This window comes from Bubalus kerabau, chromosome 3, assembly GCF_029407905.1.
Source record: "Bubalus kerabau isolate K-KA32 ecotype Philippines breed swamp buffalo chromosome 3, PCC_UOA_SB_1v2, whole genome shotgun sequence".
NCBI classification, from domain to species: domain Eukaryota; kingdom Metazoa; phylum Chordata; class Mammalia; order Artiodactyla; family Bovidae; genus Bubalus; species Bubalus kerabau.
The window spans coordinates 72,978,944-73,004,191 of record NC_073626.1 but is presented as its reverse complement, the minus strand read 5'-3'; the positions used below and the strand labels follow the sequence as shown (position 1 = coordinate 73,004,191).

General features: G+C 34.6%; 1 protein-coding gene and 1 non-coding gene across 4 annotated transcripts in view; one reads left to right on the top strand and one right to left on the bottom strand.

Annotated features, from left to right (window-relative positions):
- The window catches only part of AGPS (alkylglycerone phosphate synthase), a 127,187-nt gene that overhangs the window by 39,690 nt on the left and 62,249 nt on the right, over positions 1-25,248 (top strand). For all 3 annotated transcript variants that reach the window (XM_055572121.1, XM_055572123.1, XM_055572122.1), the window contains exons 3-10: positions 1,317-1,407; positions 4,181-4,301; positions 4,398-4,472; positions 7,435-7,506; positions 9,030-9,109; positions 10,396-10,476; positions 20,652-20,777; positions 23,242-23,350. In XM_055572121.1, coding sequence (XP_055428096.1) covers positions 1,317-1,407; positions 4,181-4,301; positions 4,398-4,472; positions 7,435-7,506; positions 9,030-9,109; positions 10,396-10,476; positions 20,652-20,777; positions 23,242-23,350 — 755 coding nt within the window. The remainder of the gene's footprint in view (positions 1-1,316; positions 1,408-4,180; positions 4,302-4,397; positions 4,473-7,434; positions 7,507-9,029; positions 9,110-10,395; positions 10,477-20,651; positions 20,778-23,241; positions 23,351-25,248) is intronic.
- TRNAR-ACG (transfer RNA arginine (anticodon ACG)) lies at positions 6,865-6,936 on the bottom strand. The gene has a single exon. It is a non-coding gene; the product is annotated as a tRNA-Arg (tRNA).

The window sequence follows — 25,248 nt, the reverse complement described above, 5'->3', positions numbered from 1 at the left end:
GGTCCCTGCAGCTCCATTAATTTTTTCTATTTTCTTTGTTGTTTAGATTATATATATTTTATTGCTCTAACTAAGTTCACTGACATCTCCAGTCTGTTCTTGAGTTCCTCCAATGAATTTTTATTTCAATTTTAATTATAGAATTTTTGTTTTTTAAAATAATTTATATTTCTCTGCTGAGATTTATTTTCTCTTATTCACTGGTAACATATTTTCCCTTTTGTCCTTTAGTGTGGTTATAGCTGTTTTCAAGGGAAAAGGCAATGGCACGCCACTCCAGTACTCTTGCCTGGAAAATCCCATGGACAGAGGAGCCTGGTAGGCTGCAGTCCATGGGGTCGCTAAGAGTCATCACAACTGAGCAGCTTCACTTTCACTTTTCACTCTCATGCACTAGAGAAGGAAATGGCAACCCACTCCAGTGTTCTTGCCTGGAAAATCCCAGGGACAGGGAGCCTGGTGGGATGTTGTCTATGGGGTTGCACAGAGTCGGACACGACTGAAGCAACTTAGCAGCAGCAGCAGCTGTTTTCAAATCCTTGTGTGCTATTTCCAATATTTTGGATCATCTTGGGGTTTCTTATTGATTGCCTTTTCTCTTAATTATGGATAACACTTTGTTGGTTGTTTATGTCTAATAATTTTGAAATGTATCTTGGACATTGTTACTAATATGTTGAGGAAAGTCTGTATTCTGTTACATTTGTCTGAAAAGGCTTTTTTGTTGTTTTTAAACCAAGCAATTAACTTGACTTACCTCAGGTTTACTTCTGTGATGGTGAGCAGCTGAATTATATATTCAGTTATTTTAAGCTTCACTGGGCTGCTTAGAGTCTGCTCCATACACTTGTTATTCAAGGTCAGCCAGACATTTGGACAGAGTTTATTTACAAGTCCCTCTCTAACTACTCCTGGATTTGTGTGATTTTTCTGTGCTCTTCCCAGATGCTGTGTTCACTGCAAACACCATCCAATGGTTCTTTAAGCCAGGAATACTATCGAGTTTTTGCATTCTTGCATTCTTTATTCTTTCTGTGGTACTCTGTGTGCTGGAGCTTTCCCTTTTAGCTAAAACCTGTTGAAACTGGAAACTTATGTGGTGCTCTTTTCTTCTTACCCCGTATTTTTGCCTATCATTGGACTATCTATACTGTCCGCAAATAATTAGGGTTTTTTTTGTTTTTGTCCAGAGCTTATCATTATATGTGGGAGGGTTGGTTTGATAGCAACTACTTGACCTCTGCTAGAAACAGAATCTAAGATTTGAATTTACATGAAGATACTTTGCTCAAATGTTTTACTTCTTTTTACCTTAGGTACCCTCTTAGTGGCATGTCATTGCCAGCTTTTAGAGAGTGGATCCAAAATACCCTTGGAGTAAATGTGGAGCATAAAACTACCTCTAAAGTAGGTGAATAAAAACAATTAATAATATTCTTAATTGAGTGTGTATATATGTGTGGTTAATCCCAAATTAATTAAACTTATCTTTATAATATGTTACAGTTGCTTTAATATATTTGTCCTTTTTGTTAGTTTGATTGGTCTTGTTAGACTTTCTAGGGGTATTTTTTGTTTGTTTGTTTTTTAGCGTCACAGATGTAGAGCCTAATCGCAGCATTTATCCTGAGATTTATCTCAAACTTTTAAACTCTGTGAGCCTCAATTATCTTCATAGGAGAAACGCGAGTCATAAGTGTCAGTTATATGTGTCACAAGTAGTAGTGAAGTTCAAATGAATTAATTCTGTGAGAGCACTTTATTACCAAAATATAAGTTGCTGTTGTTTTTACATTTTGTAATGAACTGACAGTAATCTAGGATTTATATAGAATAATTTAAAATAAACATGTAATATTATTTTCAAAACATTTAAAATATTTAAAGATTAAAAATAGAATTTTGATTAAGATATGAGTGATAGAGAATTTTAGTTTGCTCTTGTATCACTTTTCTGAAAGGGGGGTTAAAAACCTTTAAACTGTATTAAGCTAATGAAATGTCATTTCTTTATATAATTATAATGTTTATTATTTATTACTTACTATGGTATAGTATTCTGTATATCCCTTTGTGTATAACTTCCATAAGTGCAGAGGCTATAATTTATACTATATTATCTACTATATTCAGAGACTTCCCTGGTGGCTCAGATGGTAAAGCATCTGCCTACAATGCGGGAGACCTGGGTTCAATCCCTGGGTCGGGAAGATCTCCTGGAGAAGGAAACGGCAACCCACTCCAGTATTCTCACCTGGAAAATCCCATGGATGGAGGAACCTCGTAGGCTACAGTCCATGGGGTCACAAAGAGTCGGACACGACTGAGCGACTTCACTTCACTTTGCATCCACTATATTCAACATATTATTAAGCACTGTAGATATTCAGTGAGTGCTTATTTTGTTTATTTATAAGTCCACAGTTACATTTTATTCTTGTACTTAATTAGACTAAACATCTAATTCCTACCTCTCCCAAACCAAATTCTTTTAACCTTGCTTTTAAAAAAATCTCTTCTATTTCCTTAATTTTTTCTGTTTGTTTGTTTTGTTTTGTTTTTTGAGGCAAGGAATGCGACTTTATTAAGAGAGCTGGCTGGCTGAGAAGATGGCAGACTAATGTCTCAAAATAACCATCTTCTCTTTCTGTGTTTTGACTATTTGTTTTACTTGTTTTTTTAAACTGATACAATCTATGTATCATATTCATAAATTTTACCAGTTTTACATGCACTTCTATTTTTCTGTTTTAAGCCATTTCAATTTTCAGGAACTTAACAAAATTAGTAATCCGTATGTTTTATCAGGGTTCTTTTGGTCATTTCTTTCCACTATAGGTTAATTCCATGAGGTCAGTTTTTTGGGTTTAACTCACTGCTGTATCACTAGGGCCCTAGCCCTTGCACATGTGCAAGAAATATTTATTATATAATTGAATATTAAATATAGAACATTAATAAGATATTTAAAGGCTATGTAAATATTTTTCTTTACATATTCTTGTATTTTAGTTTTTCCAAATACTGTACCATAGCTTTTTTTAACATAACAGATTTGATTTGGATAGCCATTTGTAGAACTCTTCCTATATGCTGCTGCTGCTGCTAAGTCGCTTCAGTCATGTCCGACTCTGTGCAACCCCATAGACGGCAGCCCACCAGGCTCCCCCGTCCCTGGGATTCTCCAGGCAAGAACACTGGAGTGGGTTGCCATTTCCTTCTCCAATGCATGAAAGTGAAAAGTGAAAGTGAAGTCACCCAGTCGTGTCTGACTCTTAGCGACCCCATGGACTGCCGCCTACCAGGCTCCTCTGTCCATGGAATTTTCCAGGCAAGAGTACTGGAGTGGGGTGCCATTGCCTTCTCCATCCTATATGCTAGACATGATAATAGGTGCTTCTCACAAAAATTACACATTTAATTCTCCTTCCTTATGGCAGTTGTATAAATTTGATGGCGATAATCTCATTTAATAGTTGAAGAAACCAAGGCTCAAAGAAGTTGAGTGAGCCAATGTCACATAGCTTTAAAATTGAATACTTGTTAGTTGAAATTAAGTATCAAGTTTATGTTGTTAGTTTTAAAGCAGGCCTATAAAAATGGGTTTACTTCTTATTGAGAGGCTTTTTGCTGATCATTCTGAAATGATAAATTTTATCTACAGATGAAATGTAGATAATGCAGAAGTTATCTATATCCCAGTCTTTCTAGTTTAAAATTGAGGATTTGAGAATTTTCTGTCTTCTTAATTGTAATCTTTATTTTTATTATATTTATTTGTTTTTGACCGCACCATGTGGCATAGGGGATCTTACTTATTAGTTCTCTGATCAAGAATTGAACCTCTGCCCCCTGCAGTGAAAGCTTGGAGTCTTAACCACTGGACTGCCAGGGAAGCCCCCTTAATTGTAGACTTTAGAAATAATGAAAAGATGGGACATTGAAGCAAAAGAGAAAACATAAAGTTCTTATAACTTATGTTACAGAATGTGGTTTTTCAGACCATTTGAATTGGTTATTGTCACAGAGTTGGTTTCCATATGTATTATTTATTATTTTTCTATGCTTCTGTCCTAGTTCACATGTTAAAAAAACATTCATGTTTTATAGTCACTTCTCTGTAACATTTCAAATTTTTATTTTCTAGAAATAAGTCAAAAAAACCAATTTTATTTTCTAGGCATCCTTAAATCCTAGTGATACACCTCCTTCTATTGTAAGTGAAGATTTTCTTCATGACCTTAAAGAAACTAATATTTCATATTCACAAGAAGCAGATGATCGAGTATTTAGAGCTCATGGTAAGCAACTTCATATAAATCCTATTTAGTTTTAAGTTTAAAATTTCCTTTAATTTTAAGATATTTTTACATTTTCTTTTTTAAACCACAAAACAGGTCATTGTCTTCATGAGATATTTTTGCTCAGGGAAGGAATGTTTCAGAGAATTCCTGATATAGTTTTATGGCCAAGTAAGTTCTTGTTTTTCTTTGTATTATTAATTTAGTATTGTTAAAATTTAAGTAAATTTAGTGTTGGAAATATGTACTTTTAAACATATGAGCTGTAAAAAATATAGACAGCTGTATTTTTAGAGTCTCAGTTCAGTTCAGTTCAGTTTAGTCGTTCAGTTGTGTCCGACTGACTCTTTGTGACCGCATGAATCGCAGCATGCCAGGCCTCCCTGTCCATCACCAACTCCCAGAGTTCACCCAAACTCATGTGCATGGAGTCAGTGATGCCATCCAGCCATCTCATCCTCTGTCATCCCCTTCTCCTCCTACCCGCAATCCCTCCCAGCATCAGGGTCTTTTCCAATGAGTCAGCTCTTCACATGAGGTGGCCAAAGTATTGGAGTTTCAGCCTCAGCATCAGTCCTTCGAATGAACACCCAGGACTGATCTCCTTTAGGATGGACTGGTTGGATCTCCTTGCAGTCCAAGGGACTCTCAAGAGTCTTCTCCAACACCACAGTTCAAAAGCATCAATTCTTCAGCGCTCAGCTTTCTTCACAGTCCAACTCTCACATCCATACATGACCACTGGAAAAACCATAGCCTTGACTAGATGAAACTTTGTTGGCAAAGTAATATCTCTGCTTTTCAATATGCTGTCTAGGTCGGTCATAACTTTCCTTCCAAGGAGTAAGCATCTTTTAATTTCACAGCTGCAGTCACCATCTGCAGTGATTTTGGAGCCCCCCCAAAATAAAGTCTGACACTGTTTGCACTGTTTGCCCATCTATTTCCCATGAAGTGATGGGACCAGATGCCATGATCTTTGTTTTCTGAATGTTGAGCTTTAAGCCAACTTTTTCACTCTCCACTTTCACTTTCATCAAGAGGCTCTTTAGTTCTTCTTCACTTTCTGCCATTAGCGTGGTGTCATCTGCATATCTGAGGTTATTGATATTTCTCCCAGCAATCTTGATTCCAGCTTGTGCTTCTTCCAGCCCAGCGTTTCTCATGATGTACTCTGCATATAAGTTAAATAAGCAGGGTGACAATATACAGGCTTGACATACTCCTTTTCATATTTGGACCCCGTCTGTTGTTCCATGTCCACTTCTAACTGTTGCTTCCTGACCTGCATACAGATTTCTCAAAAGGCAGGTCAGGTGGTCTGGTATGCCCGTCTCTTTCAGAATTTTCCACAGTGTCTGTGATCCACACAGTCAAAGGCTTTGGCATAGTCAATAAGCCAGAAATAGATGTTTTTCTGAAACTCTCTTGCTTTTTTGATGATCCAGCGGATGTTGGCAATTTGATCTTTGGTTCCTCTGCCTTTTCTAAAACCAGCTTGAACATCTGGAAGTTCATGGTTCACGTATTGCTGAGGCCTGGCTTGGAGAATTTTGAGCATTACTTTATTAGTGTGTGAGATGAGTGCAATTGTGCGGTAGTTTGAGCATTCTTTGGCATTGCCTTTCTTTGGGATTGGAATGAAAACTGACCTTTTCCAGTCCTGTGGCCACTGCTGAGTTTTAGAGTTCACTGAAGGTCATATAATTCTTAATATGATCATTCTGAATGGTTTTAATGATTAATTTTGTTGTTGATGACTAAATCTTCATTTAATATGTGCATATCCTTTTAAGAAGTCAGTAGAAAAGAATTTTTTTGCTAATTTGAAAGCTTAATAAAATTAGTATCAATCAATGATATATTCAGATACATAGAAACTTTTAGTTAAGATAATTGATTACTGCAAACTAATAAGAGTACTTTGTTGATATCAACTTGTGGGCTATAAACTAATGGTGTTCAAATAATGAAGCAAGTGTTTAATATAGATATTGTCTTTGATATAAATAATTAAATTTTGAGAAAATAATTTCATTTAGGGATTTGACTTGAGATGGAAGGTGGATGAGCTTTCTGCTGTTATTTTGCTCTTACTGATGCCTAGGCCCTATATTTATATGTATAATCTTTATATCCATCTCTTGTAGCAGAAATTTTAAAGCAGAATAAGTATATTGCTTCTTACTGGCCATAATTACCTTGTAAGAAGTTCTGCTAATCTCATCCATTTTTCTCTTCAGATTCCATAAAAGGAGTATATGGAATGTTTTATTTTTCAAAAAATTACCTCATATATGAACTTTTAGTTCTTAGCTGTGATCTTTTTCCTTTTCAGGGAGTATCTGAGGGAAAAGTCCTGCTTTAATTTTGTGATAGGAAGGAGGTTAACATACACAGGAAGCAAATAATCTGTTTGAGTAGTGTGAATGTGACGTGAAGTCGCTCAGTCGTGTCCGACTCTTTGCGACCCCATGGACTGTAGCCTACCAGGCTCCTCTGTCCATGGGATTTTCCAGGCAGTAGTACTGGAGTGGATTGCCATTTCCTTCTCCAAGGGATCTTCCCAACCCAGGGATTGAACCCGGGTCTCCTGCATCGTAGACAGACGCTTTACCATCTGAGCCACCAGGGAAGTTGTTTGAGTAGTGTATTGGTGCCTAAATCAAAATTTTGTTCTGTTGACTCTTTCAGCATAAGAAGTTCTTGGGAAGTTTCCAAGAAGTTTGTTTCCCAACATGTCGTCATTTCACTGAGGTCTTTGTTAAACTCTAATGTAAATTTCCATTGGGTAATAAAGTTCAAATTTTTCTTTGCATGAAAGCAAGTTTTGAGACAGTAAGGCAGTTTGAGACAATGTGGCATTCCCCACAGTGGAGGTGGGTTTCTCATCTTGCAGTTTGAATATCTACGTACCATGTATGTGTGTATGCTGTGTAGATATTTAAACTGCAAAATGTATAAAATTATTTAAAAATGAAAAGTTAATGATACAAAATAGTTTTAGGATAGTGATTTAATGTGTTCATGAGTGAATAAATGAAGAAGTTTATTGCACTTTAGACCCTTGTGTTGCAATATTACCCAGATTTTTTTCATGTTCGGATTAATTTATTTTCCCTTTTTTCAACAGCATGTCATGATGATGTAGTTAAGATTGTGAATCTAGCGTGCAAATATAACCTTTGTATCATACCAATTGGTGGTAGGTATTGTGCCTTTTAAATTTTAATGTGATGTCAAGTTGTTCTATTTTAAATATTTGTGCATTCCCACTGAAAATAAATATTCTTATAGTTATGATATGGTTATCCTGAAAAATTGGCTTATACTGCTCATTTCTGTTCTCAGTAGATCTACCTAAACTATTTGAGATATGATTTACCCTAGTTCATGGCTTCATTCCCATATGGATTCTAATTGAAGCTCTGACTTACTGCCTAAATAGGAAAATGTACCTTCTTTAGTAATTACTTTCTAACCTTTATCTTAATGGAGAGAATATTATTTTTTCAAAGACTAACTATACCCAACATAAATCTTTGAGGAGGGATATGCGTATGTAAAAGATCAACCAGGACAGTGATGACCAAATGAATAGTATCTTTTAATACTGAAAATTAACATTATTTTACATTTTAAAGCAAATTTAATCTCTTTTGATCATTCATCAACCATATTGTTTTAACAACTTCCACAAGCCAAAGGAGATTGCCTTCACTGACTGAATTGGCATTCAGTTCAGTTCAGTTCAGTTCAGTTGCTCAGTTGTGTCCGACTCTTTGCGACCCCATGAATCTCAGCACGCCAGGCCTCCCTGTCCATCACCAACCCCCAGAGTTCACTCAGACTCACGTCCATCGAGTCGGTGATGCCATCCAGCCATTAATGGAATAGAAACGGGACCCCTACACATCATAAGTTCCAGACACCTTCTTCAGCTGATACTTCCTGTTGAGCCATTTTTAATGAAATAGTTTTCTGATTTCAAATGACTTTGACAAGAAATAGTGGTCACTGGTCATAGCCATGTTCTTAATATTATCATACCTTGAAAAATTAAGCTGAACCTTGGAGGTAAACACCCCCTATAATTCTTACCTTGTGTCAAGGTGACTTCCATGTGTATTCTGTCCAAAACATATGAAAGTACCTATTAAAAATATATTCTGCTATATGATTATACAGGTCTGGTTAAGAATTGAGAATACTATATTGTTCTATACTGTTATCAAGAAAGCATTTTTCCTTTGACAACAAATGTTAAGGAATATATTCTAATTTATTGAGGTCTTTTTGTATGGAAATATAAGATAGTATTTTAAATGATAAGTGAATCTCATAAATATGATAGATAATTGTGTGTCTAGTTGTATAGGATGGGTATTTTTTTCTTTTATGCTGTCTCTCCACAGTAATCATTAGCTTAGAACTTCTCTAATTATGTTTTTGGAGTTCCACAAATTGTTAGGGGCTTCACTTGAGTGTGCCCAAGGCATGGAGCCATGTCCTATTGCTTTCAGCTCCATATTTCTTCATTTTGGCATGCACCATAAAATAAAGGTGAGTTTACTTTTAGTGTGTTAGTATTTGCCAATTACATTTTGCAAAGTAGAAATAGGTATTTTTCCTAGTGGGCCTCTCTGTATACTTTGTATTAGGGATTTGCCCTAGATATGTAACTAAAAAATAATGTTTAAGCATAGTTATTGTCTTCTATTTTGGCAGGAGGAACAAGTGTTTCGTATGGCCTGATGTGTCCTGCAGATGAGACAAGAACAATTATTTCTTTAGACACTTCACAAATGGTATATGATAACATAAGATGTGTTTGAAGATAGTGTTTGGTTTTAAAAGTTTTCTTTATGGCTCAATCTTAGTTGTTTTTAAAAAGGTATATTGTCCATTTTGTTTAAAATTCTTTTCATCATTTTATCTTTGTTTTCAGATCTCTAAAAGCTAAGTTCACTCTTACTTAGTAATATACCTTGATGAATTCTACCAAATTAACTGATAATTTGAGAAGCATGGATTGAAATTGTGATACAATAGATGACCTGCTTTGTATTATTAAAAAAAAATAATATTAGTTAATGTTAATTTGAGTCATCAAAACTTACTTGTTTCCCAAATTTTTACTAATGCTATTGCACTTTGCTTTTGGAAGAACAGAGGGGCTAATTAATTTTAAGCTTAACTTAAAATTAGTAAACTGAAGTGAAGTGAAGTCTCTCAGTTGTGTCCGACTCTTTGCAACCCCATGGACTGTAGCCTACCAGGCTCTTCTGTCCATGGGATTTTCCAGGCAAGAATACTGGAGTGGGTTGCCATTTTAAGGAACTATTAATTTTAGGATTATTGTTTGAAATTTTGGTTCATTATGGTCTAAGAGTTGGCCCTTATGCTACTTTCAAGTTTTAGTTTGGGTATGAACTTGATCTTCATATAGTCAACAGTATTCCTGCTTCTATAATCCTTTATTATAATAAAAACTTGAATATTTATGATTTTATTGAAATTTTTAAGCATCAAAGTTGAGAGAATAATATTTCTAGTCTCTAATTATTTACATTTGTCATATTGACTTTATCTTTTTTCCTCTACTATTTTTAAAGCAAATCCTGATAGCATACTACTTTACACCAAATGTTTCTGTGTATTTCTTTTAAAAAAGACATTTTCTTACTATGTTATCACTTCTGACAAAATTAAAAGTAAATCCTTATGTCATTTAGTATCCAGTCCACATTTGTTTTCCAGTTATCTCAAAACTGTCTTTATTTTATAGTTCATTGTATGAATAGGCATTCAGACAAGGCCCACGTTAGCTTTTGGTGGTTTCTTTTAGTCTCCTTTAATTTGAAACCGTCTTCCTCCTTTTATGAGTGTCTATGTTTTAAACCAACTCCTGTGCAATATACTGCCTATGTTACTAACTCTGTGATGTTGTGTAGTCAGGGACAAGTGGAGCTTTTTAGTATGGGTACTACTACTTAATTTATATCTTGTCACTTGCTGCTTAGAGTTAGGAAGTTGTATTTCCTGAGAAAGTGTCTGTTCATGGAGATGAGACTTCTTTCTTCTTTTGCAACAGAATCGTATCCTCTGGGTTGATGAAAACAATCTGACAGCTCATGTAGAGGCTGGCATAACAGGACAAGAATTGGAAAGACAGGTATGTTATTTAAGATTTTCAAAACTGCTGTGTGTCCCCTCTGTGAAAAAAGTACCTTTCACAGTATATTCACTGAGATTTTTCAGTTTCTGCTGTGAGTCAGGTATTGAACTGGGTGCTGTGAACTCCATAGTGAATAAGACACCCATCTCTTACCCTTGGAAAGCTTATATTATGACAGAAAATTAGGTAAAAAGACAATATAACTCAATGAGAATTGCTAGAAGAAGGCTAAATATGGGATGTTCAGTTCAGTTCAGATCAGTCGCTCAGTCTTGTCCGACTCTTTGCTACCCCATGAATCGCAGCATGCCAGGCCTCCCTGTCCATCACCAACTCCCGGAGTTCACCCAAACTCATGTCCATTGAGTTGGTGATGCCATCCAGCCATCTCATCCACTGTCGTCCCCTTCTCCTCCTGTCCCCAATCCCTCCCAGCATCAGAGTCTTTTCCGATGAGTCAACTCTTTGCTTGAGGTAGCCAGAGTACTAGAGTTTCAGCTTTAGCATCATTCCTTCCAAAGAGCACCCAGGTCTGATCTTCTTTAGGATGGACTGGTTGGATCTCCTTGCAATCCAAGGGACTCTCAAGAGTCTTCTCCAACACCACAGTTCAAAAGCATCAATTCTTCGGCGCTCAGCTTTCTTCACAGTCCAGCTCTCACGTCCATACATGACCACAGGAAAAACTATAGCCTTGACTAGATGGACCTTTGTTGGCAAAGTAATGTCTCTGCTTTTGAATATGCTATCTAGGTTGGTCATAACTTTCCTTCCAAGGTGTAAGCGTCTTTTAATTTTATGGCTGCAATCACCATCTGCTGTGATTTTGGAGCCCAAAAAAATAAAGTCTGCCACTGTTTCCACTGTTTACCCATCTATTTGCCATGAAGTGATGGGACCAGATGCCATGATCTTCATTTTCTGAATGTTGAGCTTTAAGCCAACTTTTTCACTCTCTGCTTTCACTTTCATCAAGAGGCTTTTTAGTTCCTCTTCATTTTCTGCCATAAGGGTGGTGTCATCTGCATATCTGAGGTTATTGATATTTCTCCTGGCAATCTTGATTCCAGCTTGTGCTTCTTCCAGCCCAGCGTTTCTCATGATGTACTCTGCATAGAAGTTAAATAAGAAGGGTGGCAATATACAGCCTTGACGTCCTCCTTTTCCTATTTGGAACCAGTCTGTTGTTCCATGTCCAGTTCTAACTGTTAAGGCTCATCAAATGATGTTCAAAAGGGAGTTGAAGACAGTATCATAGAGAGCTTGGCATTTAAAATGAAACTTCAGGATAAATCAGAGTGAAAAGGAAATATGGGGGTGGAGAAAACAATCCAGTCAGAGGAAGCAGCATGTGTGGAAGCTTTATAGGCAGCTGTTGCTTGAGGGGATCTGCAGGTAGCTGAGTACGGCTGAGATCTAGGCTGTGTATATTGGAGAATACATATTCTTGGTGTTTGTATTCTGGATGAGTATACATATAGTTGGGCTTCCCTTGTGGTTCTGCTGGTAAAGAATCTTCCTACAATGCAGGAGACCTGGGTTTGATCCCTGGGTTGGGAAGATCCCCTGGAGAAGGGAAAGGCTACCCACTCTAGTATTCTGGCCTAGAGAATTCCATGGACTATACAGTCCATGGGGTCGCAAAGAGTTGGACACGACTGAGCGACTTTCACTTTCTTTCGTACATTTAGTAGTGGTAGAGGATGAAGCCAGGTCAATACAAAGAGGTTAGATCATAAAGTTTGAACTTTACCTTTGTACTTAGATAGTTCTTGTATGCTACTGTGTGGAGGATGGATGGACACATAAAGGCAGATAAAGTGGCTGCTGCAGTAATTTGGGCAAGGGCTGATAGTGACTTGAAATAAAGTAGTAAAAATGGAGCAAAATAGAGTACGTTGGACATAGAATTTTCAGAAATTAATAAATTTGATCAATTGGTTGGTTTTGCTATTCATTGAAATTTTCAGTGAATAATTTTACTGAAAACCGCTTACTTATGTCATGAATAAGTGAAACTCTTAGAGCCCTTAAATACTTTCGGGATCCTAATGAATTTTAGGAAACTTGAGGTTTTCTTCATGGAGTCTAAGCAGGTCATTATTAAAATGTATTGGTTCCTTCAGCCCTTTAAAATCTGGTCAAGATAATTGTAAATCAGCTTTTGCAAACAAAATTAAAAAGTCCAGTTTGCTAATGATGAACTGAATGTTTTGTTCAGTTTGGATTACAGAGACCCCCTCCTTCCTGTCTTTTAACAGAACATAGAGATGTGACATGCTTGTTGAACTTCTCTTTATTATCTTTTTCCTTATTTCATGGTAAAGAGTTGAAGGCAGTTGGTGTGTGTGCGTGTGTGTGTGTGTGTGTGTGTGTGTGTGTGTGTGTGTGCGCTCAGTCATGTTTGACTTTTTGCAACCCTATCGACTGTATCCTGCCAGGCTCCTCTGACCATGGGATTATCCCAGTAAGAATACTGGAGTGGGTTGTCCAGTGATCAATTATGGATGAAAGGCTTTGAAAAAAATTATTAAACTTTTCTTTTTCTTTTTTTTAATTTAATGCACTAAGGTACAGAGAACTAGATAAAATTGAACGTATTCATTGAGGCATTAAAGATCTTCAGTAAGTCAAGGTTTTATAAATTCAAAGTAATTAGATTTGTTAATTATTATACTTTATAATTAACTTCATGGGTTGAATAATAGCATTTAATGAAAAAAACTGTAAAAAGACCTGTTTCGTTTTCTGTTGTTCTGAGAGGCATTATCAACACAGCAGTTTTTTGTTTTTTTTTTTATAACAAAGGCTGGCCTTTCATGTCTATAATTTTATATCCTTTATTTCAGCATTTGATGTAGTATTTTAACCTTTCCAAGATTTTTTGTAAAGGTTAGAATTAAAATTCAAGGAACATATTTCCTTGAAATTTAAATGACATTTTACTAGACTAGGAACTTTTAATATTTTACTTACTAGTTCATTTCCTTAAATGCCAACATAGAACATTTCTTTTTGCCTCTGGTAGACTTTAAAATAGTTTCTACAGCTGTATTGATCCTAGTTCAGGTTCTTCCTCACTTATGCTTCTGTATCCTTCAGTTTCTTCTTCAGCTGAGGTAACTGACTTAAAACTTGCTGCTTTTTCATTCTAAAAGTTTTTAAATGACTCAAATATAGTAGTTGGGTAGCACAGATTTTCATCTTTTTAACTTGTAAATTACGTTGATTTTAATATGTGTGAAATTTAAGGGAGGTCACTAAATGTCGGTTATGGGTTTTGGGAATTTGTTTCTACATTTATTAATTCTTTGGCTACTTGATTTTACTAGTTAGTAGTCTGGGGATATATGACTTAGGATTTTCCCCACCTCTGGATGCATTTCTCTATGCCTCAGTTTCTTTGTCTATAAAATGGAAATAATGATTCCTGATTCATCAAGTTTTTGTTGAGATGAAATAAATTAATAAAGTGCTTAGAACTTTTATTTATTTCATTAATTTTTACTGAGTACTGTTTGCTTCATTCAATTCATTCAAGGATAGCTGATTTTAAATATTCCTTCTATATGCCAGACTCCAATATTTGTATCACCTCAGACTTCTTTCTTGAATTCTAGACTTGCATATCCACTTGCTTAGTTGATATCTCCACTTGTATATGTAATAGACATTTTAAACTCAGTATTTTAAAAATTGAATTTCAGTTTTCCCTCCACAATTTGTTTATTCTGTAGCCTTCTCAATCCCAGTTGGTGATAGTTCAATTCTTTGGGCAGCTTGAGCTAAAATCTTGAGTCATTTTCTTTTATTTTGTTTTATAATAGTTTCATTGAGATATAATTGTCACACAGTAAATTGCAGTTATTTAAAATGTGCAGCTTGATAAGGTTTGGTATATGACTACAAGCATGAAACCATTCCTGCAATCAAGATGCAGAACACATGCACCAGCCAACCCCAAAAGTTTCCTTTTGACCTCTTTATATTTCTCTCCATCTCATCTTTACTATATCCCTGTCAGTCTCTGATATGCTTTTTGTCACTGTAGGTTTGTTTAAATATCCTATAATTTTATTAAAATCAAAGCACATATCCTGTTTTTTTACAGGGGTGGAGTGTAAAAACCTCAATAAAACTGTTTAAATTTTTTAAAGTAAATAAAGGCATACAGATTCAAAAGGAAGAAGTAAAATTGTCTTTATTCACAAAGGACATGATCATCTATGTAGTAAATCTAATGGGAGCTAAAACTTTTAGAACTAGTTAGTAAATTTAGTAAGATTGCTAGATATAAAAGCTATACACACAAATCAGTTTTATTTCTGTATACTAATAAAAAATCAGAAATTGAAAACTTTTAAAATACCACTTATATTATAAAATATATATAATACTTAAGGAAAAATCTATTAAAAATATGAAATACTGGGACTTCTCTGGTGGTCCAGTGGTTAAAACTCCATGCTCCCAACACAGGGACCTGGGATTCGATCCCTGGTCACACAAGTAGATTCCACATGCTGCAGTGAAGATTGAAGACCGGGCATGATGCAGCTAAGACCCAGAGCAGTCAAATAAATATATTAAACATTTTTTAAAAGATATGAAATACTTGAACACTAAAAACTGCAAGACCCAGCTGAGAGACATAAACAGACCTAAAATAAACCTAAAGCTATACCATATTCATGGGTCAGAAGATTCAGTATTATTATTGGTTCTCCCCAAATTGATGTATAGAATTGATGCAATCCCAATCAAAATCCCGAGACTTTTTTTTTTTTTTAAAGAAATTGATAAGGTGATTATAAATTCCATATGAAAATAAAAAGAACCTAGAACAAAAAATAGAGTGTTTTATATTAGGAGTGGATTTTGGATTTTGTCAGATGCTTTTTTTATGTCTTGAGGTGGAAGATGAGGTGATTTGAGGCCTTTCTTTTTTTTTAATACAATTTTAAAAATTTATTTTATTTATTTATTTTTGACTGTGCTGGGTCTTTGTTGCTTTGCATGAGCTCTCTCTAGTTAATGGCAAGCAGGGCTACTGTTTGTTGGGGTGTGCCAGCTTCTCACTGTGGTGACTTTTCCTGTTGCGGAGCAAAGGCTCCAGGTGTGTGGGCTTCAGTCGTTTCGGCACACAGGCCCAGTAGCTGCAGCTCACGGGCCCTAGAGCATAGCGAACTTAAGTAGTTGCAGCACGTGAGTTTTGTAGTCGTGACTCAGTTCTGAAGCATGGGCTCAGTAGTTGTGGCGCTTGGGCTTAATTGCCTCATGGCACATAGAATCTTCCCAGACCAGAGATGGAACCTGTGTCCCTGCATTGGCAGGCAGCTTCTTACCCACGGTGCCGCCAGAGAAGTCTGAGGCCTTTCTTCTTAATATAGGTTTTCAGTACTATAAATTTCTCCCAACTACTGTTTTAGTGGTATTCCACAGATTTTGATATGTCTTCTCATTTTCATTCATTTCAAAATATTTTCTACTGCCCTTTTGATTTTTTCTTTGACCCATAGGTACTCCCATGTTGTTGTTTAGTTTCCAATTATTGGGGGATTTTTTTTCAAACATCTTTCTGTTACTGATTTCTCTGTTAATTCTCTTGTGTTCAGAAAACAGTCTTTATATGACTTAAAGCATATCAAATTAATTGATACTTGTTTTATGGCCTACAACATGGTCTATCTTGTAAATATTCCATGAACACTTGAAAAGAATTTGTCTTCTGCTGCTGTTGGTTGGAATAGTCTATAAAGTCAAATTGATTTATAGTGTTGTTTAGGTCTTCTGTATTAAAAATTTTTTCTTTTGACTACTTGTTATATCAGTTATTGACAAGGAAATGATAACTTCCAGTTATTATTGCAGATCTGTTTTTTCTTGCAGTTCTATCAGTTTCACTTCATATATTTTAAAGCTTTGTTATTGGGAGAATAAATGCTTGGGATCCTTATAGCTTCTTGACTAGTTAACAGTTTTGTTGTTATGAAATTACTTTCCTTCTTTCTGATGGTATTTTTTGCTCTGAAGTCTACTTTATCTGATGTTAAAACAGCCATTCCAGTTTTCACTGTTGTTGGCATGGTATATATTTTTCCTTTTTCCATTTTTAAACTTTTTACTAATTTATATCTTTATATTTAAAGTGCTTTTCTTGTAAGTAGCTAACAGTTGGTTTTTCCTTTTTATCTAACTTGACAGTTTCTATCTTTTAATTGCAGTGGTTAGACCATTTACTGTCATTGTGGTTTATTGATATGGTTCAGTGTAAGTCTGTCATCTTGCCATTTGTTTTTTATCTTACCTACCTGTTTTTTCCTTTTCCACTTTTTACTGCCTTTTTTTGGATTGAATTTTGTATAATGATACCATTTTATCTTTTTTGTTATTTTAAAGATTGTTTCAGGTTTTATAGTATATATCTTTAACTTAAAACAGTCCACTTTAAGGTGGTAATATAATACTTAGAGTTTAGCATAAAACACATAGAATATTATGTTTCTTATCTCTATGCTATTGTCACATGTTCTGCTTTAATAATTTTTACTGAAATAGTAAGTCATCACCTATTTAAACAATAAGAAAGCATCTTTTATATTTACCCATCTAGTTACCCTTCGTTGTTTTGTTTTTTGTTGCTTAGTCACATCCAACTCTTGTAACCCCATGGACTGTAGCCTGTCAGGCTGCTCTTTCCATGGGTTTTCCCAGGCAACTCATTGGAGTTAGTTGCCATTTCCTTTTCCAAGGGATCTTCTCAATCCAGGGATCGAACCCATATCTCCTTCATTGGCAGGCGGGTTCTTTACCACTGAGCCACCAGGGAAGTCCCTAGTTACCCTTTATGATGCCTTTAATTCAATCTGGTGATACTTTCTTTCTGCTTGAAGAACTTGTTTTAAATATTTATATCTTTAGTGTGGGTCTGCTGTTTATGAATTTTTCTTTTTTTTTTTTTAGTTTTATTTTATTTTTAAATTTTACATAATTGTATTAGTTTTGCCAAATATCAAAATGAATCCGCCACAGGTATACATGTGTTCCCCATCCTGAACCCTCTTCCCTCCTCCCTCCCCACACCATCCCCCTGGGTCGTCCCAGTGCACCAGACCCAAGCACCCAGTATCGTGCATCGAACCTGGACCGACAACTCGTTTCATACATGATATTTTACATGTTTCAGTGCCATTCTCCCAAATCTTCCCACCCTCTCCCTCTCCCACAGAGTCCATAAGACTGTTCTATACATCAGTGTCTCTTTTGCTGTCTCGTACACAGGGTTATTGTTACCATCTTTCTAAATTCCATATATATGCGAAATTTTTCTACATTTGTCTGAAAATATCTTTGTTTCATTTTTTTTAAACACTCTGTATTTTTAGAGCAATTTTAGGTTTAAAACAAAATTGAGAGGGAGGTACAGAGATTTCCTATATGCCTGTGTCCCCATGCATGCCTAGCCTCCCCCAATATCAACATCACTCACAAGAATGGTAGATTTCTTTTTTTTGAAATCTCAGAATTTATTCATGTTGTAACTGGAAGTTTGTACCTTCTGACCACTATTGTCACATTTCCCCCACCCTGTCATCCCATGATAACCACCAGTCTATGCTCTGTTTCTTTGAGTTCAGCTTTTTTAGATTCCCCATATAAATGATACAGTGACATCCTACATTGGCACATCATAATTACAGGAAGTCCTTAGTTTATTTTAGGGTTCGCTCATGGTGCTGTCCATTTGTGGGTTTGGACAGATGTTTAAATAATTGTTGAGTACCCATCATGGTAATATCACTCAGAGTATTTTCACTGCCCTACATTCTCTGTACTCTCCCTATTTATTTTCCATCCCCAACCCCTCACCTCTGGCAACCATTGATCTTTTTTTTTTTTTTTTTTTTTAATATTTATTTGCTTAATTCTTTGGCTGTGCCGGGGCTTAGTTGTAGCACATGGGATGTTCAGTATTCGTTTGTTACAGCCTTGTGGCTTCTTTAGTTGCAGCATGTGAACTCTTGGATGCAGCATGTGGGATTAGTTCCCTGACCAGGAATCGAACCCACCCCCACCTGCGTTGGGAGCCCAGAGTCTTAGTCACTGAACCACCAGGGAAGTCGTCCACTGATTTTCTTGTTTCCATAGTTTTGCCTTTTCCAGAATGTCGTACAGTTGGAATCATAGAATATGTGGCCTTTTCAGATTGGCTTCTTTCACTTAGTAATATATGTTTCCTCCATGTCTTTTCATGGCTTGATAGCTTTTTTCTTCTCAGCACTAAATAATATTCAGTTATTTGAATGTTCTATAGTTTATCCATTCACCTACTGAAAGATATCTTGATTGCTTCCAAGTTTTGGCACTTATGAATAAAGCTGCTTTAAACATTTGTGTGCAGGTCTTTATGAGGACATAAGTTTTCAACTCCTTTGACTAAATAGATTAAGTATGATTGCTAGAGTATATTTAGTTTTGTAAGAAATTGTCAATCTTCTAAAGTAGCTGTACCATTTGCAGTCCCACCAGTACTGAGAGTTTCTGCTGTCACATATCCTCTCCATCATCTGGTATTGTCAGCATTCTGATTTGGGGCCATTCATTTGGAGTTGTAGTGGTATCTTGTTTTAATTGGTATTTCTCTGATGACATATGATGTGGAACATCTTTTCATATGATTATTTGCTATTTTCAGTGAAATGTCTGTTAAGATCTTCAGTGTATTGTTTAATTGGATTTTTTCTTGTTTAGTTTCAAGAGTTCTGTGTGTGTGTGTGTGTGTGTGTGTATTTGTTACCTTCAGAAAAGTTGAAAGACAGTAGTCTTTGGAGAGTAAATAATATGGAGTAGGAAATGGTACCCCACTCCAGTGTTCTTGTGTAAAAAGTTCCAGGTAAGAGGAGACTGGCAGGCTACAGTCTATGGGGTCACATAGGGTCAAGACGTGACTGAGCACAGCACAGTATGAATATAGATGGTTGGGATATGAATAAAGATTGTTGGGGAGTTAGGGAAGTATATTGGTCTGATAATCTTGATTTTAACGTTCAGTTTTGTATTTAAGCTACTTATTTATGAGTGGTTATTTACCTCTTAAAATTAAATTAACATATTGAATGTTTAGTGAAAAATTCTGTTATTTAATAATGTCTTTTTAAATCTTGTTTTCTAGCAACAGAATTAGACATGATAAATAATTTGCATTGCTTATCTGCAGAAGCTAACAAATTATATTTAGCCTACTCGACTTTCAAATTTTGGATTATAACTTGCATACGATACTTAAATACACAGTTATAAACACAACTGACATATTCTACATCTCTGCATGGCTTACTTGAAAAATAGAAACAGTTGCTTAATTGGATGACTATCAAAATGGTCAACACAGATTGATGGGCTTGAGTGCAATAGACAGTGGGTATGCAGATGGTGGTGTCTGTAGCGTTCGACATGAGATGGCTGAGCCTTTAAAATGATTTTAGTGGAATGGCTTTGGTGGTGTTGCAGTAAAGGGCATCCATTCAACCTCAGGTGCTGTGCAGATGGCAAAGCCAAGCTAATATAGAAAAATGAGAAACAAGTGACTATTTAATGTACAGGAATGCATGATCTGCATCACAAATAAATGATGGTATTACATGCAGGAAACCTAGCCAGATGGCTGTACATTAAAACACATGACTCCTTGAGAGATTTAAGTACAGGCAATTTGCTCAGATTTTCTGCAGGCCTGCTGCAGATTATATTAGGATAGGGAAAATAAGAGATTAAGTGCTTATTTATTGAAAGTGTTCAGGTGAAGTCGGCACTTATTTAAGTATAATCTGATGTCTATAAGTATTTAAATTGTCTCTTTGTTGGAATAAAAAGTAAGAAGGGTAGTTGTCTTTTAAATGAAAGATTGTAAGGAGTATGATTGCCTGGTGAGCCTGTGGAAAATACAACTGCCTCTTGGTTCATAGCTTTCAGTTTTGCGAAGTTTTCCACTAGGCAAAAGCTAAAAATATTTTTGGACAAGTATGATAAAATGTTTCTTTATCTATTTAGGTTTTAATGAGTCTAGATAGCAAAGACATATGGAAATTCTAATGTGAAAAGAGTTAATGTGTTGAGTGCTGTGCAAAATGGGGCCATTTTCACTGGTAAAATATTACATTTTTGTTTTTCAGCTTAAAGAAAGTGGTTATTGTACAGGTCATGAACCAGATTCCCTGGAATTCAGCACTGTGGGAGGATGGGTATCTACTCGAGCGTCAGGCATGAAGAAGAATATCTATGGCAATATTGAGGACTTGGTAAATTTTTTCTTATTACTATATAATAATTGATTGGTCAGTAGAGATTATTATAAAGTTGTTAAGCTGTTAAAAATTGAGTTGAAGAGTCCCCTCAAAAGTATACCCCTTTTGATTATAATAACATTGACTATGCATTATAATCCAAACAGTGAAAAGACACAACTGTGGTCATTTAAGAATGCTTCTTTTTGAGTCAATGATATCTAAGCTTTGTAGATGTTTTATCTGACTTATAAATACATATAAATTTTATTTTTCAAGACTTAGAGCCTGAGTCTTCAACTCTACCAAGATTTTAGTCTATTTAGTTAGGTGGTCTGTCATTACTATTCTTTGGCCTTATGAGATATTTATTTTACTGAAAAAAAGTTTCTGTGTAGAATTAAAGAGCCCAGTGGAAAATGTTCTAGTTAGTGTAATGTTCTATGTACACATCACTTTTTTTTCACTGACCTGGTGTTATTACTCTTGAAAGTGTGTGATAGGCATCCTGGCTAGGCATTCGGTATCATTTGTTCCATTTGTAGTTTTTACAGTGATTAATTGTGTGACCTTGTGCAAATTGTTTCACCTTTCTAAACTTCAATTTCCTACGGTATAAAATAGAATGATGTTATTTGTTGTGTAGAATTGCTATGAGGAATAAAGGACATAAAATGAAAACTCTTAGTGGAATCCCTGGTATGTAATAGGTACTTCATTCATGTTCCCTTTATCATCAATATTTTGATAACAATTTGACAGATAATTTTTGAGACTATTAATGTGGTGTTCCTAACATTATTCTTACAGCTGTTTAGCTTTGTTTTTCAGCTCTAGCATTACAATATTTTTATCATGTCTTTGTTGATAGAAATATCAAATTATTGATAAAATATATTGGTTCTTTGTAGTTAACACCCAACAATTTAAGACTTTGTCTATATAATGAACACTTTAAAAATATTTACATTATCTTTTTTTAATTGAAGATATTTTAGAAATCACATTTTTCATTTTGTAGTTAAGATAACAAATTCAGTTTCAGAGGACAGAATTTGATCCTTTTGCTATTGAATTATTAAAAGCTTTATCAAAGTTAAGCATATTTGATAGACTGCTACCTTTAGTACTGCTAAAGCATGTAATTTGTTTTAATCCTTTTTACAGTTACTTAAGGGCCACAAATTATAAGTACACATCTTAATATACTTATTTGCATGTTTATATCTAGTTTTAATTATAAAAAAGCATCATACTGTGTTTAATCTACTCTTCAAACTATGTTATCAATACATTACCATGTATATGAGCATAGATTTGTATCACTAGTTTTAAAAACTGCATATAATTCTCTTTCATTGATAATTTGTGATTTAGTAAAGTAATTCCCTATAAAAAGTATTTAAGTTATTTTTTATTTAAAAATTATGGAGATAAATAAAGGGAAAAATATCCTTTGTAGTAATTTCTTTAGCATACATCTTTAATCATTTTCTTTGGGTAAGTTCCCAGAGTTTGAATTGTTGGATCAAGCATGTTTTTATGTCTTTGGACCCTTATAGCCAAGTTGCTCTTTAGAAATCTTGTGCCATTTGACAATCTTACTAGCACTATGAGAATGTTTATTTTACTAGACCTTTTATTTATGTTTTTGTCATATAATTTTATATTTCTTTGTTAGTAAATGTAAACTTTTAAAATGTCCTATTGGCAATTTTTCTTTTTATTGTGTAAATAGTTTATTTACATCCTTTGTTAATTTCCTTCAACAATACATACTCTATTTTTATTTATCATATCCTAAGAATGTGTTGGGTTTTACCTAACCATTTCTGAGTCAGATCTGAGGAACATATTTTGATTGACTCTCTCCCGACAATGATTTTCTCACATGTGTGAGACATGTCTCACACATAGTTCTCCTCCTCTTTTTAACTCAGTCACATCTCCCTCTTCATCCCAATTTTGATATGATCAGAATTAATACTTCATTCTTTTCTACTGAGTGGGTAAAGTAGATAAGTTGAAGGTGGGAATAAGACAAGAATAAATCTTTTCTTAGAATGCTAAGCATGTAAATAATGCTTGACATGCATAATGGTGCTTCATAAATGTTAAATGAGTGAAAGAATGAACCCATTAAAATATGATCATTGCATATTTTTCCTGTTCTTTAGTTCTTTACCACATGGACAACCCTAGAGTAACTTTGGTTTAAAGAAATTGTTTTTCAATTTTTAAGACTGTGAATATTCCTAGACCAATAACAATCTTAGAATATTTTTTCCCTCTTTTAAAGTTATATAAAATTTATTTTTAGTCTAATAAGATATTAGAATTCTGAAGGGAATCACCATTTGTCACTTAAACCAATATTTTAAAAATAGTGTTTTATATAAATATATAGGGTGTGTGTACCTACACAAAAAACATTCACTGACAGACATCTAGAATTTACATCATGCATTGTATTAAACAGGTGGTTCATATAAAAATGGTAACACCTAGAGGTATAATAGAAAAAAGCTGTCAAGGACCTCGAATGTCAACAGGCCCTGATATCCATCACTTCATCATGGGATCTGAAGGTAAATATAACTGCAAATTTATTATGAAAAAATACAGGTTAGTGATTCAACTTTGTAAAAATTTGTGATATTGTGATATCAGATTTTTTAAAGAAAGACATGTCTTGTATATTTAAAGAAAGGTGTTTTTTTAAGTTTTATTACTTTAATTTAGTACTTCATAAATTTTTATTATGAGAACATCTTATTAAACTTTCTCCTGCATTTTGCTTTTTTAGGGTTTTAGAACCAGCTTAGTCCTTTTGGTGTTATTTTGTTTTTCTTTTAGAAATATATTTTAGAAATATATTTTCTTTTAGAAATATATTTTTCTGTTTGAATCAGTTTTAGCAGGAGTAGTTGTTAGGGTTTAAAATGGTTTGCTTTAATATTTTATGGTGTGATATTTTCTAATCTCTGAATTATCAAGAGGAAAGGATTAATAAAATATTATCTTATTATCTTTTGTCTTTCTATAATTTTATCTTTTGTTATTTGCTACTTGGTGTTTTAAGAAGTGGAATTTAAAATTCGCATCTCTTCAAACTTCTTGGTCTTTTATTTTTTTTTGCTTAAATCATGTCCTTTGCTTGGTTACGTAATACTGGGTAGGTTAGAATATAGTTTTTCATTTTATGCAAAACATTTAATTTCTGTATCTATCAGAAAAAGAACCAAAAACTAACCTTCCTTCTGGTTTGCAAACTGTTACGTAGGCACTGAATTTTATGGATAAGGTGAAGTTAGGCATATTTTTCAGTTCTTAGGATGGTAGAGGGGGATAGTTATCCTTTAAATTTAGAGAAATAAAGTGTTTCTACATTACCAGAGGAACTCATTAGTAATGTCAGAAGGTAGTACAAGTTGTCAAAAAGATTTTCAAAACATATAGCTATATTCATGGATAAAAGAGCACTTATAATAAGGATTTTTAGGGCATAATTCTAACTTTTGATGGTAGCATCAAGGAAAAAATGACAAATTATGTGTTTAGTAATATAATGAAAGTCACCTATTAAGTTATGATGACCAATGGTAATAGCCTAGATATTTTTCATGATAATTAGTGACAAACTTTTGTCAAGGTATTTCACCAATTTACTCTTACTCTTTTTCTAGCAAACAGGTCAGTGTACTGTTTGATGGAAAAACAGAACTGCAGTTTTGATGAGAAAAACAAAATGTTAAATTCCTTTAAAATAATAGAGTTCTCTAAAAAGTATAATTTTTGGAACTTTTCATATTAATGCATCATCTAAGAGTTAACTGAAAAAAAATATAACTTTCTCCCATTAAATGTCAAATTGAATAATAGGTATTAAAACTGATAATTATTAGTTTTACTGTTGATACGTATATAGATAGTTGGAGTCAACCCTATAAATTATCTTTTCAAGTAACCACATCAGACATTTTTTTCTCCCATCAATTAGCATTTTAAAAATTCTGATTGCTAGGTACTGTGCTGGAACACTCAAGGACACAAGTAATAACTGACCATGATTAATAGAATAAGATAAATTCTATGCTAGACATGAACAGAAGAGGAATACAGACAAAGGTCATGTAGATGCGTGCTTAGGCAGATTTCCTGTGAGGGGTCTGGTCCTTCAAGAGTGATAAGGAGGAAATAATTCTAGACAGTTGCAGGAATAGGTGGGGAGGGAGTTGCCCTGCAGAGAGAACTGCATGTGAGCAGATTTACAAGTGAGAAAGTGCTGTGTCTGCCTTGTGAAGGTGCCAGGTTTTCAGTACAACTGGAACATAAGATTTAATTTTAGGATGGAGTGGACTGTAGATTAGGGTGGAGTGGTAAGGATTACAGGGCGATTACAAGAGATAATCTGGTCTTTTATCCCTTTTAAAATAGTTTGAACTTTATCCAAAACACTGGGCTGCCTCGTACCTCAATAGTAAAT